Source organism: Tachysurus fulvidraco, chromosome 19, assembly GCF_022655615.1.
Source record: "Tachysurus fulvidraco isolate hzauxx_2018 chromosome 19, HZAU_PFXX_2.0, whole genome shotgun sequence".
Classification (NCBI taxonomy): Eukaryota; Metazoa; Chordata; class Actinopteri; order Siluriformes; family Bagridae; genus Tachysurus; species Tachysurus fulvidraco.
The window spans coordinates 8,568,744-8,588,701 of NC_062536.1; the positions used below are offsets into that span (position 1 = coordinate 8,568,744).

The following is a 19,958-nucleotide window of genomic DNA, read 5'->3' on the forward strand; positions in this document are numbered from 1 at the left end:
TATAGACAGATTAGCTTAGAAAGGGGAGAACTTCCAGTTGTTCACACACACACACACACACACACACACACACACACACACACACACACACACACACACACACATATATATATATATCTATATATATATATATATATATATCTATATATATATATATATATATATATATATATATATATATATATATATATGCTCTGTCATGTGTCAATATCAAAATGACAACCTTCATCATCTTGCTTTATCACAAGGGTTGTGGTAGATCATAGCAATTATAGCTGCCAAGCAAGAAAATTTACTCTGGGATAGATAATATGATTCATGGCTTCTCTTCTCGCTTCCAGTTCAAACCATATGTCAGTTGAATTCATAGCACTGGTCAAAAGGGTTAATGTGAAACACCCATAGGGAACAAAACAACTGTGAATTGTTTCATTTACATCTGTAAGCTAATTATTAAAAGGTAGCTTTTGTCTGCATTGTTTGTTGTTTATCTGGAACTTTGCCATTTAATTTTATAGACGCATACCCTTAGTGTAGGTTTTAAGAAATGTATTAAAACGCGTGTATGAACCCTTTGGCTTTCCATGTTATCCCATCCCCTGTTCACTTGCTTATTTCAGGCCACGCATCCAGTACATCTCAACACAATTGTACATAATGAAACAATCTTGTGTTGTTTCACATTGTAAAAATGACCTGACAGTGTAACTGTAAACAGTTGTTATGCAATGCAGGGATTTGCGATAACTTTATAAATACTTGACACAAATTAAATGCAGAGAGGTAAAACCATACTGGCATATTGCTGATAAGTAAAAATGAAGGTGTGGATGGGGTTAATCTTTAAGGGTCCACACGCTGTTTTGTGGTTGGCCACAGTGCTGAGCATCCTCCTTCACCTCCTACTACAGCTCCTCCTCTTCCTCCTGATACTCTGATACTGATCCTCCGCATCAGCACAGGCATCCGCATCCGTACTCAGCCTGAACACAAAACTCACAGAGAGAGAGAGAAAGCGCGAGAAAGAGAGGGCACGGGCTATTTTTCACGTATCTCCCCGACCCTCTCCAAAAACATCCATTTCAGACACTAACGGTTAACGATGGAGAGTTTGCTGGACAACCCCATGAAAGCCGTGCTTTATCTCAAAGAGCTGACGACCATCGTACAAAACCAACAGAGCCTCATACAGACCCAGCGGCAGAGAATCGACGATCTCGAGAGGAAGGTGCAGGACCTGATTGGAGAAAACCGGCGCCTGAGGGATCCGCATCCGCATCAGCACCACCAGCATCAGCAGCCGCAGCATCAGCATCCACCTCCTCCTCCACCGAGGAGCAGCAGCCCAGCGCCACCATCCGGGCCGCATCCTCTACCGGCCGGAGCTCCGGGCCAGGCATCGCAGCATCACCCTCCTCCACCGGTCCATCATCACCACCACCCTCATCATCATCCCTCTCCGCCGCGACAGCTGCAGCTTGTTCCCGCTGCCCCACCATCTAGCGCCGGTTCTCCTCCTGAGGAACGGGAGGAGCGCGCAAGGAGCCCGAGGTGCAGGTCTCTGGTGCCGCAGCCGCCTGTGAGCCTCTGCCGCTCGGCCGGACTCGCCAGAAAAGCCGAGTAAGTCAGTCACAGTTTCACCCACCCGTCATTACAATTCCTCCCACGCAAGCCTTTTCTAACCTTGAGCCCCGCGTTTATTTCCCTGTTTAAGACTGATGCTCATATAAAGCTGTTTTTTATACACCTTTACTGCTGAATAAGATCTGCAGCATTCATATGTGCTTTTCCCTTTTTCTTAGTGATTATTTGAATTCACAGGGGAAAGAAAATGTTGATTCAGCATTCTGAGCGTTAAAACCACGCATATGGATCTTGCTGTATGAACCAGTCATGAATGCTTTGATGCTTTGATTACTCCTGTAATCACAATGTGATTCCAGCACACAGTTTGCTCAGAGGACCTGTTTCTAGGAGTTAAAAGCATATTTACCAACATCAAGCAATTAAATTATTATTATTATTATTATTATTATTATTATTATTATTATTATTATTATTATTATTATTATTATTATAGGCTTTGAGATAAATATATACAGTTTAATCCACCAAGGATAAAATACGCAAATTTAGAATAGTATAACATACAGTATGCCTAGTGAATGCAGTGGGCGGAACCAAATTTACTGCACATATAATGCACACAAAGTTGGTTAAGTTACTAAGAATTAGATAAGCCCAGGCTAGATGCTGTGTATTAAAGCTCTTTAATGAGCTTTATCTGTAGACATTTTATCGAACAGTAACTGCTCTGCTTTCTGAATTATCACTTGTCATTGATCACAGGCGTTAATCCCTGTCCTTCATGCTTGTCCTTTGACCTTCAGTGATGCTACCTTTATATCACCCTGGAAACTGTTCTGGATTTATGTGCTCTATACAGTAATTGTAGAATTGCTTTAGAATTTTACAACTTTACATTTGAATTGCAGCCTTATTTATGTCTTTTAATAAAATCAGGCAGATATGAAGTGGGTGGGGGTGGGGGTGTTGGGTTATTGTAAAGTGAGTAGCAGGACTGATTTGGGTTTAATTTATTTTCCTTTTTGAAAAATAAGGCTCTGAAAGAACTGTGTATATATATACCTGTATATATATATATCTGATCTATCTATATCAGATCTGACACCACATTACTGTCACTCTAAAGTCTGAAAATCATAGGAATATATTAGGTATTATATTTCATTTGTTTTATTATTCGTCATTTTCTCTTTGTTTTTATGAAGGAGATTCTGAGACAGAGCAAAAAAAGCATCTAATTTTGATATTTTTCCAGTTTTCACCTACTGTAGACGATTCTGAGCCAGAGCAAAAAAAAACATTCTTGCAGGAAAAATACAACTTTTTTTTCCACTGTTGCAGTGAAAAGCAGAATCTCCATTGTGCTGCTCGCATGTTATTTGAGCTGTTTATTTATTTATTTTTTCTTTTGTTAATGCTGAATTTGTGCCAGAAATGAGTGGAGAAATTGTGGTTTACTATTAAAAGCAGTAAATGCCAATGAAATGCATTTGGATTTTATTTAAAATCTCAAAACAATTATAGGTGGAGAAATATAAAATAAAACACCTGAAGGGATTTATAGTAAACAAGTAATTTCTGCATAACATTTTCATCAAACTACATATTTATCTGCACAGTGAAAATAAATGTCTAAAAATCAAGTCAACTTATATAACAAAAAAGCACCTTGCTTTAATTTTCTAGGTCAGTAATTTAAACTTTGAGGGTGTTTATTTGGCTAGGAGTCCACTAGCTGAAATGATAATCCATACTATAAATTGGTTACCATGGTTAGACCATTTTGTACTTTGCTTCAAGAACATCAAAAATCTCTATCAATTCTGAGAACTTCTGAAGACTCTTCACTATTTTTGCTATTAGATGGCAGTACTTTTACAGGGAGTAAAATTGTGTGGTTGGGAAATTTGTGGGGACTCACCTCGATCTACCAGTAGAAGCCATTAAGTCAAGAAGCAGATGTACACAAATAGGCCTATTAAACATTCATTTCACATCTTCCACACAATAAAAACTAAATTTAAAACAAAAATTGTGACAAAGAACATACCCTCATCAAATAGAATAATATACTTATTTTTATGAATATGCCTTGTGTTTATGCCATGTATAAGATATACAGTATATGACGCAGTATGTACACACACACACACACACACACACACACACACACACACACACACACACACACACACACACACACACACACACACACACACACACAAGTTTGCTCCAACATCTCTATTTTAATTGCTTACCAGTGAAATCAGCAGTCCTGCTCAGTTTTAAAATCTTTTCCCATATACTCATTTTGTCATGACTTAGATTTAACAATGTAACAGCATTCATGTGCTTTCAGTTATAAAAACAGTGCCAGATGTTGTGGTCACGCATTACATATTCACCGACAGATGGTATGAGAGGGTAAAAAGTACCCATGTTAACTACAGTACCTATGTACATATTTATACATATACCTGTGTGTGTGTGTGTGTGTGTGTGTGTGTGTGTGTGTGTGTGTGTGTGTGTGTGTGTGTGTGTGTGTGTGTGTCTTAAAGTACATGACATTACACAAGGAAATCTTATTCTCTCTCCTTCACTGCCACTTTATCCTGGTTATGACTGTGGTGGATCTGGACCCTATCACATTAACACTAGGCATGATTACACCCTGGATGGCATGCCAGTCTATTGCAGAGCACCATCTATACAGAAAATTTTAGGGGCAATTTAGCATATACAGTCCATCTACAAGCATGTTGTGGAGGAAACCAGAGAACCCAGCAGCATGGAGACGGAAATAGATATTATGTCTAGAATTCAGAACAGTTGACATTCAGGACCATGGTAGGGTTCTCATGGGATGACTTCTAATTAACATTTAGACTATACTTATGCACCATCTCCTATGACCTGTTTTACATCTTGATTCTACAAGATCCCTGAAATCGCTATTGATTTAATGCAGTTTCAGGATTTAAGGAGAAATATTTTCCTTTAGCAAATGCATACATGTGATGCTATATGTTTTAGAATGCAGGCTATATATTTTTGACTTAATCAATCATGCACGTTTGTTAGGGTTTTTAGGGCAGGGAAGCTACTTCAGCTGTTGGGGGACAGTTATGTTAAATTGAAGTCACTCTTCTCATGATATCATAAGTAATGCAGAAGCTGTGATCAGACAAACAAAAGCTGCTTATGAAGTAAAATACTTTTTTTTAATTTAAATATTGTTATTATATAATGCCTTCTTTCTAAGCAAAAATATAGGTCTGAATGAGGAATTAATGTAAAGTCAACTATAAATTATGAAATTATAAAATAAGAATGCCTGAATTTCTGTGAGGAGGCATGATAAGAGGTTGTAAATTAATCTGACTAAACTTCATCTATGTACTGTAGCAGTTTTCCTTTTAGGCCAGGAAAGCATGAGTATGCATGTTTCACCTGCTCACTTAGAAAGTACACAGATGTTTCGTTCTCTACTCGCCGCACCAGCGTTAATTACTGGATGTACCTGGCTTATGTTGAGACATACACGCACACACACACGCATGCACACACACCACACACACACACACACACACACACACACACACACACACACACACACACACACACACACACACACACAAACACACAGATGAAATGTTGGACAGAGGTGAGAAGGAGAAGTCAAATGATAGCTTGGGTCAGCTCCATGGCTTTGTGGTGTGTTTCAGAACGGAGTAAGATAATCTGACATATGTTAATTACTTTGCCACTTATTACAATATTTATTATAAGGTCATCATTGACAAGATTACTAGACTGTGGTAGTTTTGACTGGTATAGCTTTGAATGTGAATCGCTTCCTTTTTATCTGTATCTGTGTTCATTTAAGCTACCTTGGTCTTGGGGATTAGTTTTTGGCTTTAGCTGCCTGCCTTTCTTTTTATCATGCTTTTAATCTGGACCAGATCCCTTGACTTGGCATTTCTCCATATACACCAGGAGTGAAATATATGCTGTTTAAGTGTTATTAGTGACATTATCTCTATATCTCATATACACACTCACACACTTCCTAAAGTTCACAAATCCCAAGGGATGTTACAAACTCAAGACACTTGTAATTCCCCAACAATTAAACATCCTTATATAATTTAAGAAATGTTGAAAGTTAATCTAAATGGACCAGTACTGTTTACTTTTTAAGTTTCTTTGTTGATTTTTACCAGTTACAAAGCACATATTAAGCAATGCTTGCAGAGAGGACATGAAATTGATTTTGTCTCACAAAACCTTGGGAATGTTAGTTCTTTCAGTTAATACATTAAAAAAAAAATTTTGTAATACAATTTTGGCAAATTAATTATATTATAAGAAATGTAGGCATTGGGGTATTTCTCTATTTCTATCTTCTTTAGTCTGTTCTGCCCATGAAGGGATTATCAGTCTGTTTGCCATGCGAATGCTAGACACGTCTGTGTGGTTATAACAGGGCGACTGGCTTCAGCTTGCATGCTGCAGAAATTCAAATCATGAATATCCCATTTTGTGCAGAGTGGTTTTAGATTGCTTCATTTCTCTTCTACTTTTTTCTACAGCATCTGTGAATCCCTTGCACATCATTAGCCAAGGATATTGCATAGAGTCACATATCAGCTCACTGCTGTGTGTATGCATGTGTATGTGTATGTGTGTTTTGGGATATGAATTATTTTTTTTTCATGCTGTGTATAAAGGTGACTGTACAAAGGTGACTTACAAATTCTGGCAGCAAGCCTTGTTGCTCTGGTTAGACAGCAGGAGGGATGAAGAGTGAGAGAAATTGGATAGAGAGAGATTGAGGGATGAGCAAGAGTAATGAATCCTAAGAGCCACCGTGAGTGTACAAATGAATGTACGTGACACTCAACACAATGGTTTAATGAGAGAAAGAGGGTGAGATTAAAGGAACAGAGGCTGGATTTGGAGTGACTTGACATTTGGCATGACTCTGCTTTGATAACAATTTATACTACAGTTTATCTCTTTATTACCTTGGGGAATATTGCAGCGCCACATTTAAAATTTTGGAAAATATGTGCTATTTAAATTCATAAGGGTAGCTGGGAGAGCTTGTCCTTGGTGTGTTGAGCTGTCTCCAACAATTAAATTGCAGCCTGCATAATTATGTCAGATGAAAAAGGTGCATTTTTAAAATCAGATTATTCCATCCAATCATTTACTGTTCCCAAGTGGCAAAATGGCAGGTGGCAACAAGACAAGAAGGTCACCCCAGTTTTATCCTGAATCGACAGACTCCATACATTTGTAAATCAGCTAAGATTGCTCAGTCTTTCCAGGTAATCCTGAATCTGCCACAGGGTCACTCTCAGGAATGTGCCTATTACAACTTTAGCAGAAGTTTTCAACTGGCTCTTCCTGATTGCCAAGCTTCTTACATTGTCACAGAGTGTGAGCCCAGAAATTCTGTAGAGGAGTCTCACTGTACTCATGACCAAGTTAATTTGGTTACATACCCTCATGATCATAGGTGAGCATAGGGAGGAAGATTTACCAGTTGATAGATAGATAGATAGACAGATAGATAGATAGATAGATAGATAGATAGATAGATAGATAGATAGATAGATAGATAGATAGATAGCTTCTGTACCATACAGTGATGGAGTTGGTCAGGATGATCTCGATGATACAGCGGTAGAAACTTGTTAAAATCCCTGGGGACAGATGAGCATTCGTAACACTCCTCAAGAAGTACAGTCGTTGTTGTGCCTTTCTAACCAGAAGTTAAGTGTTCCTGTTGCCAGCACAGATCCTCAGAGATGAGAACTCCCTAGAGCTGTTTTTGTCCATTGATGTAGACCGGGGAATGTCTCCTGCTGTTAGATTACCTAAAGTCCACGATGAGCTGTTTAGTCTTCGTGGTGTTGAGGGTCAGGTTGTTGATAGCAGACCATGCTTTCAGGCTTTGGATCTCTTCCTGCAGGCCGATTCGTTGTTGATGCTGATCTGGCCGACCACAGTGGTGTCACCTGTATACTTGATAAAGATGGAGTTATGCAGAGAAGCGCAGTCGTGGGTGAACAGGGAGTAGGGTAGTGGGCTCAGAACACAGCCCTGTGGGATGCCAGTGTTTAAAATGACGGTTGAGGATCCATCTGCAAGTGGAGATGCAGACACCCAGGTCACTGATCTTAGTGATCAGTACAGTGGGTAGGACTGCATTGAATGCAGAGCTAAAGTGAATGAACAGCCAGTTGTCCAGCGCATGCTCTGAGAACACGTCCCGGTATGCCATCCGGACCAGCTGCCTTGAGTGCATCCATTCTGCTAGACGCTGAATAGACATACGTTTTTGAGAGTGAAAGTGAACTGTGATTAGTAGAAGAGTCAGCGGCTGAGGTGAAATGTCCCATGCCTAGATCGTAACGAGCAAAAAAGTGATTGAGTTTGTCCGGTAGGAAGGCACTGCTGGTTGGTTGAGATCAAGGTGTCGGTTTGTAGTCTGTGATGGTCTGGATGCCTTTCCACTTGCATCTGGGGAGTTGTGGAAGTGCTCTTCTATGTGGATTTTGTATGTAAGTTTGGCTCTCCTGATGCCTCTTTTCAGGTTGGCACTGGCTCTGCTGTAGTTCTCTGCATTGCCAGATTTAAATGCAGCATCTCTTGCTTTCAACAGGAGATGGACTTCAGAGTTTATCCACAGCTTCTGAACTCTGAACAAATAGATGCCTTTGTCTGAATACTCCTGCTACTCCCTCCTCATTTGAAGGAAGTATTACCTTGGAAAGACTTTTGTCTTTCGTGATACAGCATGGCAAAATTTGCTTCTTGCCTAGTGGGAGAGTTATATCAGGTGACATGGAGGAAAACCGCATGTGGTCCATGCAGACTGTTCAACTGGCTCAGTGCTGGGTACTCCATCTCTACCCACTCTCTTACTGAGGTCATATTCTCACATGGGTTTTCATACCATGGCTATGCTGATGACACTCAATTGGCCTCCCCCCCCCCACCTCTGTGACTTATATTTTTGCAAGGATCTCAGCATGTCCAGATGGCAGCTCAGCAGAAACTAAATCCCAGCAAAACTGAGCTGTTCTACATCTGGGAGATGCAGTACAGAGCAATTATAAATAATTCCCTTCTGTAACTGTGTACTGGTCAAAAAGTATTGTGTATTCAGGAAATATATAACAGTTTTAACATGATCAACTGGTCTTTGATGACTTGATGAAGACTTGGCTGCAAAATTGTTCAAGACAATTTCAGTGCTAAACCTGCCAGAAGACCTGTAGTCCAAACTCATTGTAACAAAATTGTTTATATCAATTGCTGTCCAAAGCCATCTTCTTGATTTTTAAGTTGTACCATCCACAGTTATCTTATATCTCTTTGCTGTCTCCTCAGCAGCAGTGAGTGGTTTTCAAGTGATGAGAACTCCAACCAGAAGTGGGGTAATGGTATCTGGCAGATCCAGAGAGTAAAAGGCTTCAATGTTACTGGTATCAGTGATCTGGTAACAAGACTAGCATGTGTAGAGGGAAGAAGGGGCGACAAAAGAAAGGGCAAGAGAGAGTAAAATAGTATATTATGTATGCTTATTTTCACATAATGGTTACGGACAATGTACATTGTGTGTAGAGAGCAAGCAGGGATTGCGACAAGTCTAGCTATAACTAAAAAGTGTGAGCCAAAAGGTAACACAAGCATTCCTTTTCACCTTTGACAATTCTGACTGAACAAGAGTGGGGGGTGACAGCATACAAACATCGAAGTTCATCAAACACTTCACGTCCATGAACCCTAGAGATCTGTTCATTTACCTAACAAAAAATATTCGCAAAAGGTTTGACTAAACCAATGTTTTCAGCCTAGGCTTAAACAAAGAGAATGTGTCTGAGTCCCGAACACTAATTGGAAGACTGTTCTAAAACTGCGGGGCTTTGTAAAAGACATGTCTGTCTCCTGCTGTAGCTTGCATCATTTGATCAAAGTATGTGTGGTGGATAATAAAAGACCTAAGGTTCACTCAGGTACTGTGGCACGAGATCATTCAGTGCTTTCTAGGCAAATTGTAGAATTTAATAATCAATGCAAAAATAGTCCACTACACCACTGTAGTAGCACCAACCATTTAAAAAAAAAAAAACACAGAAGTTCCTTTTTAGTACTCAGTAGCTAAACAATGGTACATAAAGTATGAACTGTGTTATTATTTTGTTAAAAACTGTTTCTGTTCATATACTCTGCAATGTTATTCATTGTCTATTACTGAACACTTTCATTATGTGTACTCAGTCCATTGGGATTTCAACAGTTAAAAAAATAATTAGGATCTAATCTGAGACCCAGCTGTCTAAAAACACAGAGGAGCGTCCATGACCATTGTATAAGGATTGTTCTATCCCAGGTTATTGGAATGTTTTCTTGAAAATATCAGATAATATCACATTTCTAAGACCATCTGAAGAATTCTACAGGGAAAACCAGCGATCGAAGACAGCAGAAAATACCCCGGCATTTTTTATTTCCCCTTTCCCCTGTTATTGCCCCCAATCTAGTTATTTTCTAATGTTATTTATACAACATTAATGTTGAAGTGCCATGTTCTCCTTTAGCCTGCTTTCGCTTTCTGGCTAAAACACTCATTTGTATACACCAGCACAAACTCCTCAGGTAATTATAAAAGGTCATACAAAAGCCCCAGGATGTTGTCCATGTATGGCTGCAGAAATGACAGCCCTAACTAGCAGAGCCTTTGATTTTCTAAGCATAAGATACACTAGGCTTATTGTGGCTACATTATGAAATACACTGGCATAGAGAAGTAAATATGTTCATCAATGTTGGAAACATTTCTTGGTCTACTGAGCTGTGACTATGTGTACAAACGAGAGTACTTTTGCTCTTACAAGGTCAACTGTGTACTGTTTGCTTCTTCTGTGCAATGAAATTTCTGCTTGTATTGTTTAAATGTGTTAGGGGAACAGACTGCAGAAAAGAGTCAATTTAGTCTATTTAGGAATTGCTAATAACTGAAACCATTAAACCAATTGGTTATATAAGCACTTAGTGCTATAGTGCTAATGGAAACGCATACACACAACTCAATATTTTGTGGTCTCATTTGATTAAGGGTGATTAAAAGAAAAACTCAACAAGCACATTAATACATCAAGTTTAATTGTAATGAACAATGCAAATAATACATTGGTAAATTGAGTTGATAAATTAGAGACAGTTTCACGTTGGTTTAGTAGTCGCATTGAAGTATCTTTTAAAATCATATTTTGAAATCTTGACTTCAAAATTTGTTTTCTGGGTGCTCTTCAGTATAGGTCAATCTGTCATTCTCTATACGTTCACCATTATTTCTTTCTGTTTCTGTCTCCCCCCCTCTCTGTAAATGTGCTGTGTAGAGGAAGATCAGATCTTCTTGTGACAACACTAACCTTTCAAGGATGCTTGGTTTGTTGATATGGAATGAATGTGTGTGTGTGTGTGTGTGTGTGTGTGTGTGTGTGTGTGTGTGTGTGTGTGTGTGTGTGTGTGTGTGTGTTTCTTTGTGCCTGTATGCTTGTGTGTGATGGTAGAGAAGTATTTCTGTGGGGACATCTCTACTCAATTTACTGCAATTTTCACCAAAAAAAAAATCCATTCTGTTGACTTGGTCTAGTGATTTTAATGCATTCTTATTACATTTATCTCAGCATACATGCACCTACAATGTATGTGCTGTCAAAGCAAAACCTTCTCTGTTCGTGTGTGTGTCTCTGTATGTGAAAGTCAAGATAGAGAGTGATTCAAGGGGAAGGATATAAAAAGTTAAGGAACTTCAGTGACTTATAATGGTTCAGAGGGGCATTGAGTAGGCCTAAACAAAACAAAAATCTATAGCAGCAAATCTGATGGCTTCTAGTTTTTTATACAAGAAGCAGCACAGCTTTTGACAAAGGCATTTGATCGAAAAAAGGAAGAATTTTCACTGATTTTCTTTTTCAGTCCAATTGACCCTCAGAATTCAAAATATTAAGAATGCATGGAGAGAGAAGCATGTGTAAACTGTTCTCTCTTCAAGTTTACATACAGTATCTCATCTGTTCATAGTCTTTGGCTTTAGTCAAAATGTTGAAATAAAACAAAATATAACCCATTTCGAATTGTATAAATAATTAAGCGTTAAAGTTAATGAATGCCAGATGACTCTCTTTATCATACTTAGGCATATTTATCAACATTACTTAAATTATAAGGTCTGGGATGTCTTACTATCTAGGCTGTCAGTGTCAGTGCCTATGTGAGGCATCTAAGGCATAACTCTTCAACTGTCACTTCTGACAAGATCCCCGTTTCCTGTTTGTCTGTTCATTGAGGACATAGATTGATGGGATGGACATTCTGGACAAGTCAAACAAACATAGTCACATTTTCTTGAATTTTTCTTCAGTTGTATTTATTTTGCATGTGTTAATACCTCTCAGGAGAAAAATTGAGAATGCTACACTCATGCCCTTATAAGTCACTGGTGTAGGGTTAGGGTTAGGGTTAGGGTTAAATCATTTCTTCGGGTAAACAGTCACAAGACGTCTTTGATAAAATCGGCACTGTAAAAAACGAATCAGTCTTTGTTGAATTTGCATATCCACCAGTGTTCTACTGTTACCGTGGTACCCGTTTGACACTACAGTGATGGAAATACATGTACATATTTAAACACGAACATAATTAAATGACCCAAAAACATGGATCTGGCACTAAATACATTTTTTCCAGGACACATCACATTTCTGCAGTGCTACATCTCTGTTGTTTGATCATTTTACAGATCGCAGATCAGATTAGAAGCTCACATCTACCCCCGAAAAATGTTGTCTGCATCTCATGGTTCTTAGCATTTTTGGTTCACGTAGTACAGTCAGGTGGATTCAGTTTCAGATGACTTTTTTTTCCCTACTGTAATCACAATGCACTAGGCCTCACCTGAGAGAGATTTCTGTGTCCTCACCAGCTTAAATAAACCACACGCAGAGGCAAACTCACTTGAATACTGGAGTGATACTTGAGTAAAAGTGTTTGGCACCTTGACATATTGGGCAGCTTGTTGCCACATGATGTATTTGTGGATGGGAATGAGATGGGAAGAGCTTATGACATAATGGGTATAATATCATCTCCTTATTTTCCAAGTGCCTGTGACTGGTTGTTTTGGTTTTGACCTTAACCTGGCAATATTTTGTACTTTGAGTATAAGTATTCCTCTGACTCACCCCACCTGCTTTGCATAATCCAATTGCTTCCAACGTCTTCTTGTAACACAGAGTGCACACAGTATATATGTGGAAATAAAGAAAGAACTCTTTCCTACAGCTCATGTGATCTAAAGTATATTTTCCATCATTTCTTCACTTTCCAGGACTGTAATGTAGCTACCTGCACAGAAGCCTTTATTATCGCCACATATACATTACAGCACAGTGGAATTCTTTCCTTTACATATCCCAACTGAGCAGGTTGGGGTCGGAGTGCAGGGGCTGCTATGAAACAGCACCCCTGGAGCAGGGAGGGTTGAGGGCCTTGCTCAAGGGCCCAACAGTGGTAGCTTGGCAGTGCTGGGGCTTGGACCCTGATTCTCCTATCAACAACCCAGAGTCTTAACCACTTGAGCCACCACTGCCCCAAAATATGGTAACGCTTCACGATTTTGCGTAATGACTAAATGGTAAAATGTTGCTGTCTTCTCTATTCTCATTTCATTCAGTGCAGATGTTCACAGCTGGTCTCTTCAGGGGTAGACAGAGGGTACCTTTTGTCCTTCCTTAAATAGGTCATTAAAAAACAAATGAGTCAACCCTTTATTCATTGTGAAAATACAAAGTATACAATTACCAGGCCCATGATACGAAGTGAGGAACAGATAATGTCAGGGGTGGGTTGCCAAGGAAAACTGCCACACTGAACGCAAAAGCAGATCATTATTTATTTCAGAAAAAAACAACTGTTAATTACACTTCATACAAATTAAAGCGGCATCGTTTGGGGATTTAGAGACCTCTTTACAATAAACATTTTTTGTATCAACCAAATGGTTGCAAAAATACACTGTGACAGAGACAGCACTAAAGCAATTATAAATATCCGAAGCTTCTAAATGCATGTTTGCAATGGAAAAAATCTGTTTTCTAAACTCTGTAGTTTGGTATTTAAGGATGTACAAATCATTTACCCAGTGCCACAGATGATATCTCAGAATTGGTATATTTTATATGTTAGCATTCTAATATTAAACGTCTTGCATCATTTGATTAATTTAGTTGTGTGCTTGTCATTTTCTGTGTCCATTAGTCTATACAGTGAACAAATTTATCTATACAATGTACATCCAATTACATCATAGCACAGATACAGTATCTGATATACATGTGATGTGTGACAGTGTGGAAAGTGGATGAAATTTCTGCTTGATTATATTCAGCACGTCCAGTGATTTTAGAGGTGTTTGTCAACTTCAGGTTAATTTTAGAAGTAAATAAAACTCAGCATTGTTTCTCTTTTTTTATTTACATTTATTTGTTAGCTAAATGCTTTCCTTGAAAGCAGCTATAGTAAGGCAGCGTAAAGTCCAAGCTGAGTAAACATTCATCATCCATCTATCTATTACTGATTAAAAACAATAAGCTACCAAAAAAGTTGCTCATAAGTATCACTTATCAACTTTGTATTATTAATTTTATTATTCCTTTTTGTTGTTGGTTTTTTTTTTACTATGTTTTTTTCTTTATTCAGTTTCTAAAGCACTGGAATTTGACTTTTGGTCAAGAGAACCTCACCTTTGATTAATACTGTTCATTTTACCAGTTTAAGTGTCACTTTAATATTATAAGTAATTATCGTAATAAGATGAATGCTAAATTACTAATGAGTCATGTTTATCCTGGCAGCCATGTTGGACATCTGCACCTTTTGTCCCTTGGGGTTCCTGGCAAATGTCACTCACTATTAACCTATAGTTAACCATCTGCATATGGTGAATGTCTAGGCAAATCTTCAGAACACACAACCATGATTTGTTACTGCTGGCACAAATATAAATGTTGCTGGTGTGTTTTCAAGGTCGTTTAAGACTAATGCTGGGTTAATCAGTTGTGTGAAGAGCGCTTTTCATCAGTTCATTGATCAGTGACTGTGTTATATTTCCTAGTTTATTTTACACCACTATGAAAACAGACACACATATTATCCAAGTCAGCAGAGAGTCCCATGTTGATCTACTAATGCACTCCCTTTGGAGGTTGTGTGCATAGACTAATAAAAGCTGTCTCGGGTCATGGCTATTAAGGAAAACATAATTAGAAAAGCCATTTACAATAATGATTAATTAGGCATTACCGTTTCCATATTGGTATTATGTACGGTAACTAGAGAATCAGACACAGATGTGTGGGTGTGGATAATCCAACTCTCACTGATTTGGTCTCTGGCTTTCTGATCCTATTTACATCTGGTCTTTTTTTTGTCTTTTAGATATATAAGATTTAAATCATATGCTTTTACACGTGTAGACAAATGTATCTCTAGTTTGCGGAAAGGAAATCTAATTAACCTGTCATCCACTGCATATAAGTCAGATCACGAAATCAGCTTTCTGTATTGGTCACAGTTCCTCTGTGCAAAAATAATAGATAGATAGATAGATAGATAGATAGATAGATAGATAGATAGATAGATAGATAGATAGATAGATAGATAGATAGATAGATAGATAGATTGATTGATTGATTCATTTAAGCAGTATGCACTGGGCCATTATCTTCTTGGAGATTGTTTGCAACATAGACTGCAACTGTTTCCAAACACTTTCTCATATATGTTGGCTATATTATTTTGGAGCCATTACTTTAATTAATTAAAAGGAAAAGACCTTGTGTTTTAAAGGCATCTTTTTGGATTTAAACACACATCCTTCCACATGTAGGAAATATGGTGAAGGTTGACTTAGTATACCTTTTTTTAGTTTTTCCTATAGCTTAGGGGTTCAAGTTTTGCGCTTCATATGTTGTGCAATGCCCTTTGATGCAAAAGGTTTCTGAATGTCAGCCCTGCCATGAAGGCTAGTTTTCTGAAATTCATAACGCACAAGTCATAGAGGTGCTTATTCAGTTCTGGAAATTTTTATCGCTTTTACCAACTACACTGTGTAGCTCCCTGTCAGTGAGCTTGTTTGACTGTTGTTCTTTGCTGATTCTGTTTTGACATATGCTCTCATTACTGTATTTTATTAAATGAATCATTTTCCAGTTTTTATAACTATTGTACGTAAATCAAGTATCCACTCTTTGGCCTATTTTGTATCTATGTTAGTTGCTGTGATATTCATTCATTCATTCATTCATTCATTCATTCATTCATTCATTTTCTACCGCTTATCCTAACTACCTCGGGTCACAGGGAGCCTGTGCCTATCTCGGGCGTCATCGTGCATCAAGGCAGGATACACCCTGGACGGAGTGCCAACCCATCACAGGGCACACACATACTTTCATTCACTCACACACTCACACACTATGGACAATTTTTCCAGAGATGCCAATCAACCTACCATGCCTTTGTACCGGGGGAGGAAACCAGAGTACCCGGAGGAAACCCCCGAGGCACGGGGAGAACATGCAAACTCCACACACACAAGGCGGAGGCGGGAATCGAACCCCCAACCCTGGAGGTGTGAGGCAAATGTGCTAACCACTAAGCCAACGTTTTTAAAAAGCCCCCTTTGCCGTGATATCTCATATATTAATACTATATTTTTTAAAGCTTACACATTCTGTTCAAAGTCAAAGTTTTTTTTTATGGTTTTTTTTGGTTACTTTTGTCCAATCTGCCTTGAAATGTAGTTCCAATAGATACAACACTTCTACTCAGCATGCATGAAATAACCAGCAATAACAGTATATCTCATGTAGGACTTAAATTTGCCATTATTTTTGCTTAGATACAGAGACAGTTCAGGTTCTAGATGTATTTCCCATGTATTTATCTACTTCAAGCTAAGATAGTTCCCAGGAGGTTTCCCAATCCTGGCCTTGTAATCCTGCTAAACCACAGTTCACCCTGCTCAAATGTTTATTGTAATTCCATAAATGTGTTTTAAAAAGCATTTTATCAGGTGCATTAATGCAGTGATAATTATATATATATATATATATATATATATATATATATATATATATATATATATATATATATATATATATATATATATATATATATATATTAGCAATACCATATCAAAAGCCATAATGAAGCCATAATGAGGTTGTGATAGGAGGAAAATATGAAATAGAAGATATAAAGGAAACAGGACATGCACTGTGTGCAATAGCCTGGGCTGGGGAGAGAAAACAAACGCGTTTTGACATGTTGTTTATTGTTGGCTCTGAAGAAGCTGTCCCCTATTTCACTGTAATGGCAAGGGGAAAGGGATTGAGTAACCTTTCCCCTCCCTCAGTCTCTGTCTCTCTTTCTCTATCCATGTCTCTTTCAGCAGACTCTGCCCATCTGCTGTGTCTGTCCTCATACATATTTGGAGCCTCCTGGCCATAGTGAAATATTAGCAATTAGTAATATAGCACACAGCCTTATGCCCGCCTACCCAATAGCTATCATTTTTCTTTTATGCACCCTAGATTGAGTTCTTACCACCTCTTTATTACAATCTTTTTCAGTAACCAGACAGTCCTGCACCAGTTCTGCTGTCCTGCACCAGACGCTCCGGACGCTCCTGAAGCCGACTCTCAGGCCTGCGTACCCAGGTAAGAGCTGGTACCCACCTCCTCACCCACACTCACTGGTATATGGTGGTACCATGCAACACAACTGCCCTAGATCTGTCTGTCTTGAAGTGGTTTTAGCCTTTTTCTTGCCTGTTAACATGATTCCTCACTTTGCCTGCCTGCTGCCTATGTCCAATATACTGTAAGAATCCTTTGGGACAAGTCCAAATGTAAGTTTTTCAGAAAATCTCAAAGCAATAAAATTAAAAATACAATTTTTTTTGTAGTCTAAAAATCTAATTGGTATTAAATTCCTTGGCTGAAGAAATGCCCCATTCTCCAAGCACTTTTATGTACAAATGCCTTTAGACAAAGGACATGATGGTCCAAGAGATTCGCTGTGGATCTTATCTCTTGGCTTTCATCCAAACTACATCATTCTGACATGGATTAGGTTTTGTTAAAAGACAGATGGAACTGTTTAATCCTTGATAATAAGCATAACTAATAATTAACTCTATATAAACAATTATTTAACATAGGATAACTAATTAGTTCTTCATTTTCACATCTACTGTACAGATATAAGATTACAAATTGTACAAAGAGGCAAAAAACATCAATAGTAATTAAGCAAGCACTTTCGATGTTTATTGTGGATCCTAGATGTTTACAGAGTCTGTGGTTTATCTAAATAATGAATCTAAGAGGGGGAAAAAGAGAGGAAAACACGCAACAAAGCCAAAGCTTTATTGATGGACTTGCACCCCCTGAGGAAATGGTCACAATAAGCGGTTGTTTGAACACAGTGGTCGGCAGAGACGCAGCCTCTAAATCACGCTATAAATACTGCAGAGGCTCGCCGTTATCGAATTACTCGCAGTGAGAAAGCCACAGAGGAGTGGAGAGAGAGTAAGAGAGAGAGAGAGAGAGAGAGAGAGAGAGAGAGAGAGAGAGAGAGAGAGAGAGAGAGAGAGAGAGAGAGAGAGAGAGATGTAATACCAAAATTCCAATACCATTGTCTTGGTCTTGTATTCCGCAGTGGAAATTAATCACTGCTGGTAAAAGTGGGATGTGCTTGAGTAGGCATAATGTTAAAGGAGTTTAAGTGACACTAAACACCATAGGCAGTTGCGATCCTCAGTGCAGGATTATCAAACACATATGGTCACATTTATTTGAATGTTAGTGTTATGACATCATTTCTATACTCTTCGTTCTGTGTGCAGCAATAAACCTATGGACATGGTATACTGTATTATTGTTATGTAAGTAGTTGAAATAGCTTTGTTAGCTTTTCTTTTAGTACAGTGTGGTTCCTAAACATTACCTCTGCTGAGATGATCAATTCCTCATGTAGCAGGTTGATCTATAAAAGCGTACGAGTATGAGATTATGTTCCTTAAAATGAAAAATTGGTTCAAAAAAGTCATAACAATCATTGAAAAATAATATTGCACTGTACCATTTATCATCACTGGGACAAGGACCTCAAGGACACGTCTCCCTTGTAATGTATTGTGAATGTAAAATTATTTAAGCTTGAATTCTGAGAATAGCAGCGAACCAAATGAGTAAACCCTGACATCAATCATAGCAACACTTGCCAATCACAGGCATCTGCTATGAAGGCAGATCATTCTGCTTTTCCTCTAAGTGTGTTCTACCCATGTCTCTTGACTTCACCAGTCTTGTAAAAGCCTCCTACCCATCCAGTTGATAGCTGTCATATGATGACAAGTTAAACTGCTGAAAAAAATGAGGAGAAAATAGGAAACGTAATGACATAATGTAAATAACTGGACCTTAAAAACATTTAGCCTTAAATGTATACTACAGTTTTATTTCCATTTAAAAGATACACACTAAAGATATACATATTGTACCCTTCTGACCACAGTGACCAAGAGTGATAAAGTTTAATACTGTTTATTAAGTTCAATGTTACACAACGAATTTGAGAGTGTGCTAATTCCCAGTCAATGGTGTAACTTGGTCTATTCCTAATTTTATTTATTTGTTTGTTTGTTTGTTTGTTTAATTCAAACACTCCCCATGCAGCAGGCAATATTGTATTGTATGGAATCTAATGCTAGGATACATATTACAACAGTGGCTGTCTGGCATCTAAAATCAAAAAGAAGAGAACAAACATCGATGTCCTGATTCATGATCTGTCAGAGGAGACAATTTTATTTATTTATATTCAACAGACGTGTTACTGGTGAAATGAAAGGAATGTAATGGAAAAACAAACCACTTCAAACATAAAGCTTAAGGCAGTCTGTGTTTTACTCATTATAAAATATATTTTTTTTGTTAATTATCAAAAAAAAAAACTTGTTTTCTGTTCTTAATTTGATGTTTGTCAGTAAATTGGTGTTCACCTGTTTCTCACCATATCATATGTTCACTGCTTTCACAAACCTGCCATTTTCATTCTTGTCAACGTTGCCCACAGAAGTCCTGGTAGAGCTGGGTTTCAATGCTGCTTCTGTAGTTTCCATTATGCAGTGCCGCATTAGATACATCAATCATTGCTGCTTATTTATTCTCTTAGGAATACACCTCAATAATCAACCTATACATGTACAACATCTCAGTGTG

At 38.1% G+C, this 19,958-nt stretch overlaps 1 protein-coding gene across 4 annotated transcripts in view; it reads left to right on the forward strand.

The window, feature by feature from the left end:
- The first annotated feature begins 444 nt into the window (after window positions 1–444).
- Window positions 445–19,958, forward strand: part of iqsec3a (IQ motif and Sec7 domain ArfGEF 3a) — a 103,562-nt gene continuing 84,048 nt past the window's right edge. The window contains exons 1-2 of one of the 4 annotated variants that reach the window (XM_047804275.1): window positions 445–1,620; window positions 17,304–17,390. In XM_047804275.1, the coding sequence (XP_047660231.1) occupies window positions 1,103–1,620; window positions 17,304–17,390 (605 nt within the window). In that variant the 5' untranslated portion in view covers window positions 445–1,102. The remainder of the gene's footprint in view (window positions 1,621–17,303; window positions 17,391–19,958) is intronic. The other 3 variants (XM_047804274.1, XM_047804273.1, XM_047804276.1) reach the window with 3 other exon arrangements.